Source organism: Empidonax traillii, unplaced genomic scaffold (genome assembly GCF_003031625.1).
Source record: "Empidonax traillii isolate 1590-97213 ecotype Southwest subspecies unplaced genomic scaffold, ASM303162v1 scaffold1047:size509089, whole genome shotgun sequence".
Lineage (NCBI taxonomy): Eukaryota > Metazoa > Chordata > Aves > Passeriformes > Tyrannidae > Empidonax > Empidonax traillii.
In genome coordinates, this window is record NW_020956240.1 from 308,803 (window position 1) to 328,401 (window position 19,599).

The following is a 19,599-nucleotide window of genomic DNA, read 5'->3' on the forward strand; positions in this document are numbered from 1 at the left end:
TTGTGCTCAAAAATATTTTTTTTTGCTTCCTTCACACCTACCAAACCTCATCACTCAACCTTCTCAACTCTCCTACCTCATGTTCATCTCTCTTGTTCTTGTTTCACTTACACCTGTGCATCTCCTGTGCTGAAAAGGAAAGTTTTCTAACTAAAAAGTACACATAAAAACCCAAGAAACAAGCACATTTTTGTTTCAAATATTTATTTAAAAGTGTTTTAAAACAACAGCTTAACTTATCATTTTATTAACCTTTGGATACAACATCTAATTTTAGTTTTGAAACAAATTCTTGAACTGTTCTTCCCAGAAAAGTTAAAAAATGTAGTTATTTGTTTAAAGTAAATGACCACCTCAAAACAGAAGTCTTTTGTTGAAGTCTGCACCATTACTTGTAGGTATAAATTACTTTCTGTTGGGTATTGAAAAAGATAATTAGATGCCAAAGAGAATTTTGAGGTCAGCCAGAGTGAGCTTAGTGAGGGCCTCTCCTTTGCCTGACAGAACCTGCTGGGCGAGACCTTTCTTCCTGGTCTGGAGTTGCAGGATCTTTTCTTCTACTGTTCCTTCACAGACAAACCTAAAAAAAACCCAAACCAAACCAAACCAAACAAAACAAAAAACAAAAACAAACAAACAATCAAAACCCAAACCAACGAACAAAACCAAAAAAAAAAAAAGCCTCATCATCGCAAGTGCTAGGAAGAAGTGTCAGCATTAAGTGCTTTCCCAGCAAACTCCCAAAGACTCGTCTCACTTAGAGATTGATAATTACTCTGTTATGTGACTGACAAAATATACCTCTGAACAGAAATCAGCTGTCCTCATATCCAAATATTATAACCTTTCAAATATAAGCCTGATGCACTTAAGGCCTTTGACTTTGGTCATCTGAAGCAGCAGTAATTCTGTGACAAAATCCTGAAATGACTGATTGATAACTGATGGCATCTATTTACCAAAATCATTGTACCCAAAGTAGCACTTTGGATTCCAGTGTCTTTGAATGTGCTGTGTATTTACAATAACTAAGTTAACCTTTTAGGTCTTAGTTATAGATGCTTTTTCTAAAAATCCACTTTGCTACTTAATAGAAGTGTTCTCTATGATGTTATTAGTGATACTAGAAAGGTCCAGGCTTAGGTGAAAAACCTCCACTGAATTAAGAAAAGAGGAAAGGTTAGGTGCCTGAATTATTCTCAGGAATGAACAGGACATTCCCACTAAACCACAGGCTGAAAAACAAGAAATCCCTGTTAGCTATCAGGACAGCAACACACAGGCAAGTGCCACATAAGGTTTCCATGTGTTCTATCTCAGTGCCCAAACCTCAATCCCACTGCTAGATCTTGTGTCTAGCTCTTGAGTAAAGAAGGCAAGGCCTTGTCTCACTGACTAAAGCCAGACAGCACATGGGCAGCAGCTGCCTCATTTACTGCTAAGTAAAATCCTGACCTGTGTATCACAACGTCCTTCTTCTGCCCCACTCGGTATATGCGGTCACACGCCTGGTCCTCGAGAGCAGGATTCCTGCAAAGTAAAACAAATAATAATAATAATAATAATAATAATAATAATAATAATAATATAGATGCCTCATTTTCCTGCCTGCAGTGCATCCTGCTTTCATCCTCTCTAGAGCTAAAACTGCTCCCAGGTTACCTTAGGTTTACAGGCTTGCTGGCCAGTATTCACCCCTGGCTTTGGGTAGAAGAATGCTACAGCTCCTCACAAAGCCAGCTGCATGGCTTAGACCACTGGTCCATGTAGACCCTTATTTCTGGCCAACAGTTTGTACTCAGAGAAAGCCCAGTAGCTGGTGAGGAAAGAGAGTGAAGCAGATAGGCAAACCCCATTATTGAAAGAGGGCATCACTCAAGAATATTTGGATAAGAAATGGTTCCATTTCACAAAGTTATAGGGAATATTTGTTGGTGTAACTTCCATATTGCAGAAACATCACCTTAACGCTGCCACTCAGCAGCTGGTTTTGCAGTGAGGCACATTAGTTTGCTTTTAAGTTCCCATGAGCAACACTTGAGTTTAAAAAAACTGCCATTCTGACTTCGATGAGGAACAACAAATATTAGGAACTCAAACACGCTATTTTCATAGAAAAAAAAGTAAAACCCAAAGGTACTTTAGTTATGCCCAGTTAGTGACTATGCTAAACACAATTGATTTGTTTCAAGACAAAACTTCCTGCAGGCACGACTGTACCATTTCCACTATTAAAGGAAATTAGGGCAGAGACTGACTGCCAAGTCCCCAGTAACCTTTTGTGATACAGAGCTGCATACCTGCCTCTTTGGATTTATTTTCTTATTATCTCCTCTATTTTCCTACCCCTACGGAACTGTATTTTATTGGATTGACAAATTAGTGTCTTGGGTGAAAGCTGTAGTAAAAACACTTTCCTACAACTAACACTAGTCCTCACACTGCCCTTCTATCCCAGTTGTATCAGACATCACAATACACGTGGTGAGAAAGAAAAGCAACGTGCCCAACATATACTCTCAGAGATGGAACTTTTGTTTCTTTTACCAGTGCATGTCAAGGAGAAAGAGATGGTTTCCTCCAGTCAAGTTCAGGCCAACGCCTCCAGCCAGCAATGAGACCAACATTACCTTCAAAGGCCAAAAGAGAGTTAGAGAGCCCATTTCCAAAAAATGAATGCTTCATTTAAACACACTGAAGATTCAGACAACCTTTGAACTAGCTTTGGAGTTTGATGGTTTTAGTACAGAAGGTGGACATCAAAAGGGGCTTTGTAGCAGCTGCTCCTGCCTATTATAAGATTTACATCTGTTTTTACAGCTACCCCCTTCTCTGCTGATCTTGGCACGTAGAGGTCCAAACAACAGTGGTGCCAGCAAATGGAATCACCAAGTCAGCTATCACAGCTGCTCATAGCAGCAGCACTAGGGACTATGTCCTTGCCCTGATGGCATACCTGAGGCCCTTTAGGATTGCTATTGAACTCTTCTACCACATCCATTCTCTGTTTAGGATTGACAGAGCCGTCCACTGTTGCGTACTTGAGCCCCAGTCGCTGGAGGTGCACAGCCACAACTTTCAGCATACTCGTCCACTGGGAGACAACAACACTGGAGAGAGAGCAGGGAGCTTACAACAAAGTCTGTGTTACTGTAACAGGTTGGTTACTGCACTGTCTCACCCAGGAGGAGACAACAATTCAGGCACTCTTCCCAATGGCAGACTGGGACCAAGCCCTTTCCAATTCAGAAACAGATTCACCTCTAGGTGTAGTGGTAGAACCAGCTGTGGAAGGCTAATAGCCAATAAACTTCACACAAATTAAGTCTGTAACTTTCACCTCTATTTTCGGATTTTACATTTCCAATCACAATTCCAAGTCACAATGCTGAGCTTTTTCTGCAGTACACAAAAATCAATTGCAACAATAAACTTGGATTGATTGAGCCTCTCACTCACCAAGTCTTGGACTAAACAGTCTGTGAGGTAATAAGTTGTTCAATAGCTTCTTGGAAGGGAACAAAAGCAATGTTGGTGTTCCCATTCTTATGATGGGGATGCATTTTAGAAAAGACTCTGGAAAAAAGCTTTCTACATACGGTGCAACTCCGGAAATGTCCAACATGATGCCCCCTTCCAACCCCCCCCCAACATAACAGAGGTGTTGCAGCTTCACAGCCTCACACCTGTAAGAGCATTCTGCACTGTTCGACAAAAGCAAGCAGAAACCCCTGTATTGCTGCAGTCTGGTGCACAGCCAAGACAGGGAGAACCTGCTCAGTGAGAGTGCAGGACTTCAGCAGCACTACAGGCCCTCTGATCAGTGCATTCCTTTATCTCAAACACAGTCAGCTTTAAGCTCTACTTTATTCCTCCACTTTTTGGAGGTTGAGCTGTGGGTTGCAGAGCAGAGGACAAATATTTGTCAGCGCAACCAAGTTATTTCCAATTCCATTTTTGGAGAAGAGAGTCCTCCCGGATCTCAAAGCCTGAGATTTCTCACATGTTCCCTTATGGTTACACTTACCTACATCTTAAATTCCCTTCTTTTGTCTTAGATTTTTTTTTTCCTCAAAATCTGTATTACACTATTGCAGCACTGCTACCATTTTACCACACCAGGAGTTTTGTATACCATTATTTAAAAGTATTTCTGCTGTTGTCAAGTAACACGCTTCTCTAAATCACTATGACTACAGAAGAGGACATGCTCACTAACCTTTTCTGAGGCTCTGAGTGACTCTGAATAGTTTTCAGTTCAGCCAAGAGGTGAGCTATCTGCAGGAAAGCAAAATAAAAGGTTAGTCTGCTTGCTCATAATCCAGCTCATGATTGGCTACCCTTAATGAAAACAGAAACTGATCAAAATAGCTTTTCAACTGGAACTTCTCCTGTGCTCAGACTTCAAAGAGATTTTAAGAGTCATTGGTAAGAACACTGCCACCACAGAAAAGTGGGTCAAGAAATCAAATCATACAAACATGTCTTATAGATTCCAATCTTTCTGTGAGAAGCCAAGTTATTGCCATCTCTCCTCTTGCTGCCATCCATTTTTTTTCTAGCTTTCCACAAGCACCATGGTCTCACATGCAAGCTTTTCAGAACTTCTGTGAATCCAGTGTTCAAGATTTTCACTGACAGTTTTTCAGCAGTCAGATTCTCACAGCTTTACTAGAAGCACCCCTTAACACCTGAGAAGCTGGAGCCCTCCCACAAGGGGTTCAGAAGGCTATCAATCTACTCATCTGATTTCATCTAAATTGGCAACTTAGCCTGATCTGCAATTACCAAGGTGTGACAATTCATTAACAATTTAAAAGACAAAGTGCTGAAATCTAAGCTTCTCAAGGAAGGTAAGAAAGCCAAAACTAGAATACCTTTGAGCTCTCCCTGGTGATTTCAAAGATATCTGTTTTAAAAGCTGTGCCATTGAGGTAGACTGTCGACTGGGAATCAGGAGTCTGGAGCTCAGACAGTGTCAAAGCACCAAGTTGTTCCTCAATGGAGAGGGAAAGGCCTTCACTGTTCAAGCTAACTTGATCCAGAGCCTGTGGGAAAGAAAGCAATATAATGAGGGATCACAGTCAAGGCTGAGATCAAATTCAGTACTGATCCACAGTCTGCACAATGTCTGCTGAGGACAGTGGGTTTGAAGGATGCTGTGCAATATGAAGGCAAAAAGATTGAGGAACACTACTGGGTCAGACCAGCAGTCCCTTTGGGCCCCTCCCCAAGAAGGGGCAGCATAAAGCAAGCATGTGAGCTTAGCCATTTTCTGTGCTCCAGTCTCCTCAGACTCCCTCTCCCACAGCATTTAACAACTGCAGGATGAAAGATGTTAGAAGATAAATTCCTGCCTGTTCCCTTAATAGGTGAATTTATTCTGCAGCTGCTTTATAAGACAGAGTCAAGAACTTCTGAAAGATTAATCTACTTCATGCAAGGCAACTTCAATCAAAGCACTTACAGAGCTCTCCAAAACACAAGCCCTTAAAACAGGCTACATTTCTGCACTCTTCAAGGCTAGTTTAAGACAAAGATTTCTTTCACATTAAAATTCTGTTTCTTTGTTTTTTTTAAAATCTAAATAATTTCCAGAGACACAGCTGCCCATATAAGTCATGCTAAGAAATGCAGGGGTGTTACAGTCTGTTCACTTACACAAACACTCAAAATTCCCCACAAAAGACCTCACAATACAATGCAAAGCAATGCAATTACCACTTTCAGTAAGGAGAGATGGCAGCAGCACTGACGGAGCCTCAAGAGCATGGATAACACGTGGACAGTACTTGAGACCTGGGAGGCACTTTGTGAGCCTGCTAAAAATTCCTTTTGACTGACTCCAAACTCTTGTGCAACTGCAGAGGAAGCGAAGACAAAACATCAAGAGCTCTTGGAGCCATTTCCAAGCACTGCCCAGCCAACCTCCAGGAAGAAATTCATCCATAAGAGACAAGAATCAACAGTCATGCAAACACCTGATTAAACACAGGAACCCATCAAACCCCACTTAAAAAAAAAAAAACAAAACAGAAAAAGACAATAAAACTAATCAGAATACCTTATAACACTGACATCTATTGTCTGAGCAGTGAGACCTTTCCTTCAGAAAGAAATTTTAGGCCCAAAGAGGTTAGGAGATTTTCCCAGAGTTGCAACAGTGATAATATACTTTTGGAATACTACAGTAGGCTTCTCTGTAACATCAGCAGATCGTTATCCAAAGAATTTCTAAATACTGACCCCATGTGGCCAAGTCTGTTCCCCCTTGTTAACTGGGCACTTAAGAGCCACTTCTGCAAATGTTTTCAGGGGAGGGTATGCTCAAACCTTTCTCAAATGGGTTACCACCAGCATACTCTCTGTCTTCATTTTTCTGCTCTTGTCTCTTTAGGTAGGATTGTAGTGTTGACCTGCAAAACCAAGACAAAGACACTGGAATGTACAGCAGGAAAAAAAGCAAGAAGCCCCTGAGCTTAACAAGCAAGATGATGATGCATTAAAAGGAAGGTTTCATTAATCATTCAGTCACAAAATGATCAGAAAAAAACCCCAGTTTTGTTTAACTTGAGTGCGATCAAAACCAAGATCTGTTTTGGAAATCACAAGAAGCAGCAAGTCTGCTTATTGGAATACCTTGAGTATAAGGACACCTTTAAATACATATTTAAAAGGAATGAAAACCCTTTACATTGACACCATTAAAAGAAACCCTGGGAGAACACCAAGTGATGCAGGCTAGCATTACAATCATCTGGAGAGGCCAGCATAATTTCTGATTGCACAAGTATCACAGAACAAAGATGACAATTCTCTCCTTTACAAGTGCTGGCACATCATCATTTGAGAACTACGGTTGCAATTCCAAGTCTTTGGCACTTGAAATCAATGAGATTAAGTGTAAGGCTAGAACACAAAACTCATACAAGGCATGAACCTATGGAAAAAAAGAAATTAATCAGTTTTGCCTCCTACCAGTACAAGCAATGTATTTTCAAACATACTTGTCAGATAAGTCAGAAAGGGAAAACATTAACAGGAGTTTGTCCAAAAACTCTTCTCATCTGAAATGCGTTCCTTTTCTTGATTTTCACACCAGTAAGAAACAAAACTACAAAATACAGTATCTCTACCCACATTCATACCTGGATCTTGCAAAGAGCACATTGTACACAGACTGCTCCTCTGCTGATAGTTTTAACTGATGCAACTGTGTGCTACGCTGGGGCAGAGTTACCTGAGGTACAGATTCACAGGATCAGATGTATATATGGCAAAAATCTTATAGAGCATCACAAATATCAGTGAAGATCTAACACATCATTCAAAGTCTCAGAACACAGCTGTTTATTCTTTAAAGCTATGTGTGTATTAATGCAACTATGACACAACAAAGACACTCACAGAACTCCAGGTAGCCTGATTAACACTCGAGATAAAAATTTTTATTCCAGCTCATCCAAGAACAGGAGGCATGAACTGCTCAATACGAACTGCTCCGTAACGACCACGGAGGGATTATTTTTTTGCATTGTAAAAGTAGCTTCTCATTTCCCCATTCAGAATCAGACAGTACTCCAAAGCTACAACTTTTAAAGGCTTACAGACACACCAGTGACCTCAGTTTAACAGACTATTTGTAAAAGAGTTATGCAGAAAGCCAGTGCTCCAGCACACACCAGGTCCATCTGACAGGTAGCAGCTTTGATTCTCAGAGGTCTAGTTCAGCAGCCTAGGCTAACTTTCCACTTCAGCAGCCATCTACTTGCAATTACTTGACATGTTCTTGTCTGCATACAATTTATAACAAAGGTTTAGTTACTGTGTATATTTCTGCCTTCTGGATAAGCAACTAGAGCATCCCACAGGTATTTCCTTCTCTTGCTCAAGAGGCTGCAGTAGACAGGAAAACCCACCCATTAACAAATTTATGCAGGTAAATAAGCAGACATGAGTGTCTGCTACAAGGAAAACAATGGAATGGCGGTATAGCTGTGTAGGGTGAAGTTCTTACCAAGGGCTTGCCAGTGGAATCCAGCTGGTTCTTAGTTCTCTGCAGTAAGAGGCTCCTGGTTAAGAGGCTTAGCCTCTCGGCTCCCTTCTTCGTGTTGTTGTCTACCTGGTACTTCCACACTTTGTATTCATCAAAAGGAGGGCAACGTAGAAACCTGTGACAGGAAGGAAGGAGACTTCATACTAAGGGAAGAAGAGTTTTTCAGTTACTCTTGAGTGACCAGAGCCAAATTCCTTCCTATCCAAAACAAACCATATCCAAATGTTGTAACTGCATAACCAAGGAGCAATAAAACACTTCCAGTGTAATGGTGGTGAAAATTTGTTCACTGGAAATTCTTGCCATCACTAACATTGTAATCACCTCCTTCTGATGCTGTAACCATCACTTCCTCTTAGCCCATTATGTCTCAAGCATCACCAACAAATGAAGGGCATTAAGGTGCAGAGGCACTTGCCAAAAAATATATTCATTTGTTATTTCAAAATACCAAGCTTCTTACTTGAAAATTAATTTCAGTTACCCAAAATTAATTTCATATGTAAGTTCTCTCTGCTTGTCCAAGACCATTTGTAATCTTTCCCCCCTCAACAACCAAGAGCATCTGTTTATCATTTGTTCAGAGAAGCCAAAGTTTTTGCCCTTTCTCTTGTAGCACAACACTCTAAGAAGGTCCTCCCAGGCTGCCCTGGTAGCAACAAGGATTAACTCACAAAACTTCTTTTCATTACAATTGGTTGTGTGAATATTCATCTTGGAGACATAGATCTGAGGTAATTTCCCCTTTGTCCTCACTGGAAGGAGAAGAGCTACATGAAAGCACAAAACCAACAGAAGACACATGGTCAACCTTGTGCCTCAGCCACAACCTCTGCAATTCAGTGCCTGAAATGTTAATATAACTGGTCTCACTACTCCAGACATCTCAGAAACATCTCAAACTTAGAAACAACTTCAGCCTTTCATCAGAGAAGGATTAGTAAGATCGGGGTCCTGTCCCTGTGGTCACATGCAGCCAGCTCACCTCAGGAGGGAGTACATGTCCAGCAAGTTGTTCTGTATCGGCGTCCCGGTGACGGCCCACCTGGCACTGGCTCTCAGCTTGCACACAGCTATGGAGGTTTGGGACCTTGGGTTTTTAATATTGTGAGCTTCATCCAGTATAAGTCGAGCCCAAGCTACCCTGAGCAGGGGGGAACAGGGAGATGACCCACTCTGAAAGAAAAAGCAGCCTATTTATAACCTAGAGCAGTAACCTTATAGCTCTTTGGAGAGCCACAAACAGACATATTTTTCCAGCAAGAAGTCTTTTCCTGATGTTAGTCAGCAGTAATTTGTGTTCTTACTGTCAGGTAAGAAATGGTGTCCAAAAATAATTTCTTTAAAGCTTCCATGAGAGTTTATAAGCTGAAGACTATAACACATTTGCCTGTTCCTAATAAAAAATTCTAATATTTTGCTGTTTTTCTTGCTTTTTACATTACTTCTAGTTTCCAAAGAGTCATTCCATATCAGTTTCTCTAGGCAGAGACCAAAGAATACATATAATTATTCTGATCTCTCAACAGTTTTATAGATCCCCCCTAGAAGTTTAAGGAAATTCAAAGTCCTGTTTAGTTTAAGAGGAGCTACATCTAGATCTGTATACAGAGGTAGGAGACAGCAATATCCACACCAGCAAGGGGATTCCTCTATGCTGTGTAGTCATTTCAGTTAGCATTCAGCAAGCACTTAAATATTTTCATGGCCTAGCAAGCACACTGCTCTTTCTTCAAGGCAGCACATCAGCTGCCTCAGTCTTAGTTCAGACTGACCCAGAGCCTGAGCAAAAGAGGTTTCTGGTAGATTAAAGTGACATCAGTGCTTCAAGCAACCAAGAACATCAAATGGGAGATTCTACTGCTTGTTCAGCTCAAAAGGAAGAGTACAAGATTAATCACTGCGTTCTTAAAATCGCGTTTTAAGACATTTGCATTGTATTCAACGTAGACTATTCTACAATTCTACAGAACAGATTCATTGTGAGTATTGGTTGACATCGCCTTTCTGCACTTCACAGCACTTTCATCACTTTATTGTGCAAGCTCAACAGGGTCTTATGGAAAAGAAAAATTCAAGCTGCTGCTCACTGTAGCACTTATGAGGTGCTACTTGAAACAATAATGGCTTTGGAACACCTCAGAAGAACAAAACCTTAAGGTAATTCCCAATCAACAGTTTGGCTTCTCACCCCCACATCATGGTCCTCAGCAGGGACTTCCCCCTCCTCTTTGCTTGTGGGAACCTCCTTGGAGACAAGGCTGTAGGTTGTGACAACAACATCATATCCAGAAAGCCTTGACAAAGGGAAAGTAGTAATCAGGAGCAAGAACAAATGATGAATTCCTTTTGCAAGACAGACACAATGCACGCTGAAGGATACATTTAAGAACAACACAGTTCTCCAGGGGCTGAAATGCTGAGTTTTACAGAAAACTGAGCTTGACAGCAGTCAAACAGTAAGGACGCATTGTCCCCATTTTATAGTTACTGAAAGTAGACACAGCAAGCTCAAGGTGACAGTAAAAGCCAGTGGTACAGAATGCACACCACATGGGATGAACTCTGCTTAGAAATACTGCACCTAGAAATACTGCTCAGCATGAAGAGGTGTAGAGAACTTTATGATCTATACACAGAGCTCATTAAAAAAAAACCCCAATAACCACAAAACACAAGCATGGGAGAAACTGCCACTGATGATCCCTGCAAGCAAGAGACATTTTAGAGAATATACACCCTTTTTTCCTATCAGAAGGAATAACAGTTTCCACCAGAACCACTCAGTAGGGGTACAGGTCAGAAATGTTTTGCTAGATACACCTTGACAGCAGACATCAGCCTTCAAGCTCCTCCATGTTTCCACACCTCACATTCTTTCATCATTCTACAGCCACTGAATTTCAGCTTGGATAAACACAATCTCTTGCTACATAGTATTTTACTTTTCTTGGTCATATTTATGGTTTAGTACTTACGCCTCTGCATGTTTATCTCTGTTTGGCCCATGGTACAAATAGACCCTCAGTTTGCCAAAGGCGACACGTTTGTCAATCTCTTTCTTCCAGTGATGGATCAAGGATGCAGGACAAATGATTAAAGTGCCATGGGAAGGGATAACAGTGCAATCTGAAAGGAAATATTGCAGACAGGTTTCAATGTCTTCACCTCAGACTAGAACAATGACAGAAGTTTTGGAAATTCACAACAATTAAGAAGACTGGTCCACTCTTCCTGTGAGCACAGTTTGTGGACATCTCTACATCACACTCTTGAGGACTGTTAGTTCTGGGTGGGAAAAAAATCTACTTAAACACTAATGCATCACTTCCTGTCTGCTCAGTTATGCTATATACCTGTGCACTTCCTCTGGATAAGCCTGAAAGGTTAGAACACAGGAACTAACACTCTAATACCTACTGAGAACACAGTACCAAGTAAACTCTTCTTTGCTATTCTGCAAGACTGAAATGTTACCATTTTGAACCACACAGAAAGAACACATCCACACAGTCAGTAAACTTGGCAATACAACAAAAAGCAGTCTAGCCAGTCTCATGAGGATGCAGACAGTAACAGGTTGTGGACACAGAAGCAATACTCTTTAAAAACTCTAACATCCCTAATGTCTATGGCTAAGATAAAAGTAATCTTGGGGGTGAGGGGGAAAAGAAAAAAGATCAGTCACAGGGAGCTGAGTAGTGACTATGCTAAGTCCTTATGAAAACTATGTGTATGTTTGCTTATATTTAAAAAACTGTGAAGCTTTTTTCAAAACAGCATATGCTGGCTTTAATTGGTTCAGGAAAATAGCCAATAAAAAATAAATCCCAAAACAATATAAAGTAATGAATATAAAATATTTATTATAAATTCAAACATTATAAATTAATTTATATTATTCAGTATAAAAATTGTACCATTTTTGGATAGCCATATGTCTACGGTCTCCTTTCTTTTCTCTGTCTTCAGCTGTTTCTGGGCCAGAATGAGAGCAATCATCGTTAGAGTCTTCCCCAAGCCCATGTCATCCGCTGCAAAGAGACACACAGAAGCTGTGATGGGCTGCAGAAATGAGCCCCTTTAGCTCAGATCTACACTGAGGTAAATATTACAACAGAAATTGCCCTGGGGAACCCAGAAAATAAAAAACACACGTATGAAAATTTCAGGGTATGTTTTTGTAATTGTTAATAGCTGTAATTGGTAAGAGCGTATAGAAAAACAAGCCCTTTCAACATGCCTACAAAATAATTAGTTATTGGCCTCCAAGGAAGTTACATGCCAAACTGCTGCTGCCATAAATCTGCCCCCCAAAATCCACTTTCCTGTTCTGTTGCTTACCCAGAATTCCTCCACACGGCCTCTGACTCTCTCTCCAGAGTAGCCAGGCGAGTGCCTGCTTTTGGTGCAGCAGCAGTGGAACCTGAGAGGGCGAGACAGAGGATTTGAAGGAAACACCTTGCAAAATTCAGACACTTCTGCTTCCTGTAGCAATCACCCTGCTGAACTGTTCTACTACCATCTTACTAGAAGGAGTTTACATTCCTGTTCTTTTTCCACATGGACTGGGATACCCAAGGTAAGCAACTCCTGCAGACAGGAGGTCAGCAGTACCATAGATGACTTTTCCTAATGCTTCATGGACAAACTAACCCAGTGCCTCACAGTGCTCTGAGAGAGCAGTTGGAAAACCCACCCAAGACCACCTTGCTCACAACAGGTATCACTGTCAAGGAAAGGCATTGAGAACACTTCCCCTTTTCCCACTAAGTCTAAGACCTCTACAGACTCTTAAAACAGGAAGAGGGACTACGTACTACCATCACAAAACATTAAATGGCCTTCCCCACTACTTGAGAGGTCCCAAGATGATGTGACAAGTGACACAACATATATGCACCAACACATCATCTTTCAGAGGCATGTGCCTTCCAATACCTTGCATATAACCTCAAATATGGGCTCTGCATCACCTGACAGGTAAGGAGCTGCTCTCTGGCAGACCAGAATATCTGTGGCACTGAATGAAGTCAATCACCTGCAACACTTTTTTGAAAGACCATTTCTTGTAACTCACCAGGAAAAAAAGAACAATAAGGTTCTCAGCCTGTACCTGACACCTCTGTTCTGCCAGTCATGTACAAACAGAAGGTTGTGGGTTGGTTGCTTTGTCTGAGGCCCTGCTACTTCATTCAAGCACTAAGAGTTCTGAAGGCACCACAGCAAGAGGGCAGAACACCACGACTGGCAATATAAAGCAACACCCATGGATGGAATGTAATTAGAATATCTCCTTCCAGCGCGATGAAGACTGCAAACTACGTCAAAGTGGAAAGGAAGGGATGCTCTAGGGTATCACTCAGAGGTTATGCTTCATTCATCAGCATGACAGCCTCCATCCCTGCCAACCCACCTTCAATCCAGAGGGATCTTCAGCTACTGTCTGCTCTGTCGGACAGGATTCTAGAGATTTGTGAAGCTGATTAATAGCCTCACATGTGGCACTGTGTACAGCCCTGAGTCGGTCTTGTGTCATTCTTCCCCCATATAGATTCTGCATACCGAAGCTCACTGCAAAGATACAGTATTAGGCATAAGATGTGTTTACAATGATAACTTTCCCAAGCGGATCTTTCATTTCAGAGACTGACCTCAGCAGCTACAGATGCCTGGGGGGTGATATTCATCTCACAGTAACAAAAAAGTTTGAGTACTCTCACATATGTCCACAAATTGCAGGATTATTTCAGAAGTAGTACTTAACAGTGTTCTTTTTAATTAAAAAAAAAAAAAAATCATTCTATACTTACTTCCAAAACTTTGGCCACAATATTCACTGGAACCCAAAGTAACAGCAGCAGAAGGGTGACTGTGTGAGCCTGAGGAGGCCTTTGCTGTAGGATCCTGGAGTGGGAGTGGTGTTATCAACTTCGTACCACCTGGCCTGTCACATGGGTTAGGCAAGGATTCTCCACGGCAGCTGCTGCTTGTGCTATCCTGCCCTTAAGGAGAAAGGAATCACAGTCTACAAAGGTTTCACAGTGAACCTCAGAGCCAAAGAGCCTTCGTTTTGCTCAATAGTCTGCTTGCAAAATATTAAGTGGTCACACCAATTCAATAGCAGGTCACCACATCACCTGAGCCACTACAAATACTAATGTGTGTGCTCTTAGTCTGCTCCTACGTGACAGGCAATGAGCTCAGCTGCAGCCTCAATACATGGTTTTATAGCAACACAGTGAACTCTGCAACTGTGATCAGATTAGTGCAAACACAAGGCCAGTTTTGCACACTGTTCCCAGATAATTTATTAATTTTGAAGACATCCTTCTTGTCAATATTTTGGACACAAAAATTATCAAAACATCAAAGAACGAATGGGCCAAGAACTTGTGAGCTTCTCTCTCCTTCACAGAAAGGTCTGTCTTGCTTAAAACCAGATACGGTATAAGGCAGTGTGGCTGCTTTGTTGTGTTGTAGCTTGTGAGCTCCTGCTTCCTTGCTAGAGATCTTCAGTTTCCAGAGCTGCCAAACTGGATCTTTTCATCAACAACACAACTGATACTGTGATCACAAAGTAATTCTCCTGTTGAGGTGATTGTAGAGGTAACTCAGCAAAAGGCTTCTCTCTTGCACAGGGGATTAATACTAGTTAATAGAATTTGGAAATCACTTCATAGGAATGGCAAGCTGGAAGCTCCTTATTTTGTATCTGCTACCTGAAAATCCAGACACAACAACATGCATAAATAGCATGGTTCCACACTGCAACAGAGGAAGTTAACACTTCACTGCCACTGTCTAGTAGAGACACCTGTCTCAATCATGTAGCCAAAGCTGGAGGGAAAACTAGCCCTGGATCCTAATTCTGGGAGGAAACTCCCTTGGGAAGCCACCACACTTCAGAGGAAACATTAGAGTTGTTCCATTCATCTGCTCCCAAACTTATACTTTACAATTAACACTTTTCATCTTCAGAGAATCTCAACAGACAAACCATATGCAAGTTTATACTATATTTCCTCAACATTAACAACTGTTGTAAGACAAGCTGTTTCATAAAGTTCTGGAGCAAAAAAATTGTAGCCCTACCTTTTTCATTAGTATCTGCTGTTGAAATGTTAAGAGCACTGAGTGCAGCTTCCAAATCCTGCACTTGCTTTAATAACCTTTCTCCTTTATCTGGGAGCAGTTGAATGTTCACTCTAGCCAATGTACTCTGCAAAACAAGAAAGAAACCAAAACCTGAATGTGGTTACCAAGCTCTCTGCCAACACAGAACAATCAGGTCAGAAGTTTAAAAACATTAATCTTATGCCATATTAACTTATATTTTGATACTGTTCTGCAATCTCCAAAAGCTTTCAAGTGCCATTCAATGCAATTAAGTAGTCTTTTAGCAGAAAACAAATAAACACTTAGTGTTGTTTAGAAAAGACGGAAGGACATAGGGCATCCCTATTTTTATAAAACTGGTATTCAAGTGACTTGGACAAACTTAACATCTCTCAAAGAACCCAACGTTTAACCTGCTTGCATGTTTCTTTCTACACCAGCACAAACAATTGTTCTGACTTTCTTTTGAGGCTCTGTTCTGTAGTCTAGGCAAATGGGGGTAATAAAAACTATAGAACATAGTTATTGGCAACTATTAAAAAAAAACAAACAGTTTTATTTCATCTTCATGTGAGCTTTTGTAGATAGATCAATCAGTTTTATTTCGTCTTAGTGCAAGCTTTTGTAGCTAGATCAGTCTTACTACACAAGGCCAAGAGAGACCACCAGAAACAGCCAGGTTATTTAAAAAGGTTAACCTGGCTGTGCACTAATGCATCTAATGCAAATTACTTTCAGGGTAAAAGACAGACACAATCTCAGGTAGGTCAAAACTGAGCACTCCCAAATACAGAAAGTTGTATTACCTGTCTTCTATCTGCTTAATACAACTAGTCTGAATTCAGCATAGGCTGAATTCCCTCCCTTGCCCCATCTTCCTAAACCATTTTTTGAGTTTCTGCTGTGAGGTGATACCGTATTCTGATACCTGTCATGAGTAAGGGAAGTCACCTTGAACACAAAACAATTAAACCCCTAAATAAGTAAGTGCAATAAATGACCTTTTTCTGATTCAGCTGGACTACAAGATGGTTATGAAGCTCTTTACGGTCCTGGGGTCTTTCCACGTGATGTGATGCTGTTGCTCCTGGCAAAGATGCCCCCTGCACACTCTTTCCCGAAGGAATCTCCACTGTTTTCTCAGGTTTACTTTTACCTGATGAGGAATGAACAAACTGTACTTCATCACTGTCACTGCCAGAGGTTTCACCAGCAGGCTGTGGCAGCCCTGGCCTGATTTGTGCCTTGGGTGGCGCTGCCTCTGCTTCTCCTGCCAGAGCAGTGCACAGGGAAGGTGGAACTGCTGGAGAAATAGCATCTTCTTTAGGCATCACTTTAGGTTTTAAATCTTCAGGTTTCATTTCTCCATTTTTCTGACCAGTGGAACCTTTCTCTCTCACTTCTTTATCTCTACAGATTTTTAAGCTTTTTTCTTCCAGTTGCTCGTCCTCTGGTAGCTTAGCACTTGTATTCTGCTTTTCAAGATTTAGTGAAAAGAGTTTTGATCTTGCGCCTGGCTCTTTGTCCACACATTCAGAAGACTTCTTGGATTCCCTGCCACTGCCACCATATTTCTTTTCCTCCCAAACAGTATTTTTCCCTTTCCTAGTCTCAGAAAGGTCAAGTTCAGATTCAGACACTGTAGTTTCCTGAAGTTCAGGATCACTTGTACTTCCTGTGGATGGTTTCTTTTTAGTTTTCAGCCCTTCTAGAGGTTGTGTCTCTATTGAGGAATCAGAGGTTGAGTTCTTTTCTTTACGTGACACCAGCATGCTCTCCTTCTCTACTTTTACTCCTTTTGCTTTACTTTCCTCCCCGTTTCCTTGGTTCATTTGTTTCCAGATTGACGGTGCACAATTCTTGTCCAGCACTTTGAATGGATTTCTTTGGCTGGTGGGATTGGAGAGGAGTGCTGTGTTGGGCTGGGATTCTAACGCTTTTGACACTTTGGTAGCTTTTGGATCCTGCAACACATAAAAGTGAGTAAATGCTGACATACAACTTATTAAACCTGTTAACAACACACAGAACCTGATCATCTCAAGCAAGCCTTCATCCTCTACAAAGATCATCTTGCCTATCATTTTAATAGAATCAGGATGAACATTTTACAAGAAAGCCAAAACAAAACTACTGGGTTTCTGCTTTCTTTGCCATTCCCATGTTTTTTAGGGATCAAGTCCCAAGAGCATCATCCTTGAGAAAAGAGCCAGAGATCAAATCTAGGTTTCTTTTAAGACTGGAAAACATTGAGCACTTCACAATTTAGGAGAAAGTCTCATCTATAGGACAGAAGGCTGATACACTTTTCACCTAGAAAATATAAACTCTCCCACTAAATAGTCTCAGAGGTGATGACTGGATAAGGAATGAAAAGTCATGTTGGAATAAGGTGATACTATAATTCAAACAAAACACTCATACCTGCCATGGGACGCTTCCACACCATTTCTTCCCATTCAACTTACTTTTAAGGCATCGGTAAAACAATCTACCAAAAATTAAAACAAGATTTGAACCACAGGAACCAGTAAAGAAGCTCTAAGCATTCTTTAAGAAGTACTTTGCACAAAAAAGTTCCCTTAATCTGTACTTTACCATCAGGTTTTTCCATAACAAACATTGGCAACAAAGCTTTTTACAAGAGCAGTGTTCCCTGGGTAAGGATTCCTAGGGTTTGGGCTTATTTTGTTGTGGTTTTTTTTTTAATTTTTTTTATTTTAGCAATAAAAAAGTAACTGCTCAGGCAAAAGTATTATTTAAGTTCAGAGCATCAGAAGAATCCTATGATTTCAAGGTGTAATTACACTGCACAGGCCACCTCATCTTAAAGCAACTAAGAAAAAATTTGGATGTGACTTCTTTTTTTTAACTGGCAGCCAACCAGGAGTGCTGCAAACTTTATCAGAATTAAAACTGGTGAATTTGATGCAGCCATCATGAATTCTGGATGAACTCAACCACAGAGTCACGTTCATATCTGTTAAAAGCAAACAATATCTGTCTTTTCAATTCTAGAAGGAAACTACAAGTCAGCTGCCATCAAACAATTCCAAATTCTCCAACTTGTACAACAAACCCTCCTTTCCACTTTGAAAGACTGCCAGTTCAAGTCTTTCACTTGTTCAAAAATAATGAAGAGAGTTAACAGCCTCTTAATTTTTAAGAGGTAGCATTCTAAGTCTTCAAATATGCCATAAAAATGAGATGTTTTAAGAACAGCCCTTCTTCCCCCACAGGACACAGGTACAGCTTGTGTGGATGTGGAAGCCTCATTACAGAAAAACTACTAAATCACAGGATTCAAGTTTTCTGCCCTGTAACTGCAAACCCCAAAGGATCATTAGTCAGAAGCAGTTTAAGAAGGCTATTTTAGGCACTGAACATAAGACAAAGATGGAAAAAGGAATGTAGGTTTTACCTGTTTTAAAGCAGATATCCAGCTTTTAAAAAGTTGAGGAACTTACTGGTATTCATCTCTGTCCTGCTGCTGGACCAGGACCTGCAGCTCCACCACGCATCCCTCGTGGATCAAGCAGTGAGAAGCAGGGACACTGAAAGGAGGAAAGGACAACCGGAAGAATACAGACGAGACGGGGAACAGCCACGGCAAAACAAAACTATCACGTGGGACCAAACAAAGACTGCGTGAGTCAGACAGCGCTGACACGGCACTGAGCTTCCCTGAGGGCACCCGCGGGTGCCCCGTGTCCCTTGTCCCACCGCCCCATCCACTTACGGGGCCGGCAGGACGAAGCCGCACTTCGCGGAGCCCCGCGCCCCGCACACGTAGAAGCTCTTCCCCTTGTTGGGGCCGTCGCGGACGCCCGTCTTCAGGAAGCAAAGGGACCCTGCGGGGCGGGGAAGTGCGGAACTGGTCAGACCGGGACCGGGACCGGGACCGGGACCGGGACCCCCTCACACCCAACACCCCCCTCCCCCCCGTGCCGCCCCTCACCGTGCTCTTCGCACGGCACAGCCTCCATGGCCACGGGGCACTGCCGCGCCGGCGCTTCGAAACAGCCAATCCCGCCCCGCGCCTGCGCGTCCACCAATCAGCGCGGGGCAAGGGGGGCGGTGCGCAGCCAATCGCCGCAGCGCTGTGTGCTCCCTGTGTCCCGCCCACCTCGCGCGCCCCATGGGCGGGGAAAGGAGGGTGGGGCGACAGAAAGGGGGCGTGGCCATGCGGAGGAGGCGTGGTCACCGGGCTGCGGAAAGACTTGGGCACCGCCCCGGGATCGGGATCACATCCAGCTTCCAAAACCGGCCGCGGCATCGCATCCAGCACCGCCTTGCTCCCAAAACCTGCCCCGTGCCCAGAGAGCCCTGCTCGACCCAAAATGCCTCCCCGTCCTGCGGAAACTGCTGCAGCTGCTGCCGCTGTCAGGCTCATCCTGGGAGCTGAATGCGCTTTTAAAAGTAAA

The 19,599-nt window shown here is 42.1% G+C and overlaps 1 protein-coding gene across 1 annotated transcript; it reads right to left on the bottom strand.

Annotated features, from left to right (window-relative positions):
- Positions 1–193: 193 nt before the first annotated feature.
- Positions 194–19,197, bottom strand: TTF2 (transcription termination factor 2). The gene is made up of 23 exons (XM_027904366.1): positions 19,134–19,197; positions 18,915–19,026; positions 18,643–18,729; positions 17,600–17,666; positions 16,177–17,139; positions 15,152–15,278; positions 13,870–14,061; positions 13,473–13,630; positions 12,401–12,482; positions 11,977–12,090; positions 11,035–11,185; positions 10,248–10,353; positions 9,042–9,232; positions 8,018–8,171; positions 7,149–7,240; positions 6,334–6,416; positions 5,722–5,861; positions 4,878–5,048; positions 4,220–4,278; positions 2,957–3,110; positions 2,548–2,630; positions 1,456–1,530; positions 194–580 (listed from the first exon to the last, which is right to left on the bottom strand). Exons 1-23 carry the CDS (start codon positions 19,159–19,161, stop codon positions 436–438), a joined length of 3,534 nt encoding a protein of 1,177 aa, XP_027760167.1. The 5' UTR covers positions 19,162–19,197; the 3' UTR covers positions 194–435.
- Between the last annotated feature and the right edge of the window lie 402 nt (positions 19,198–19,599).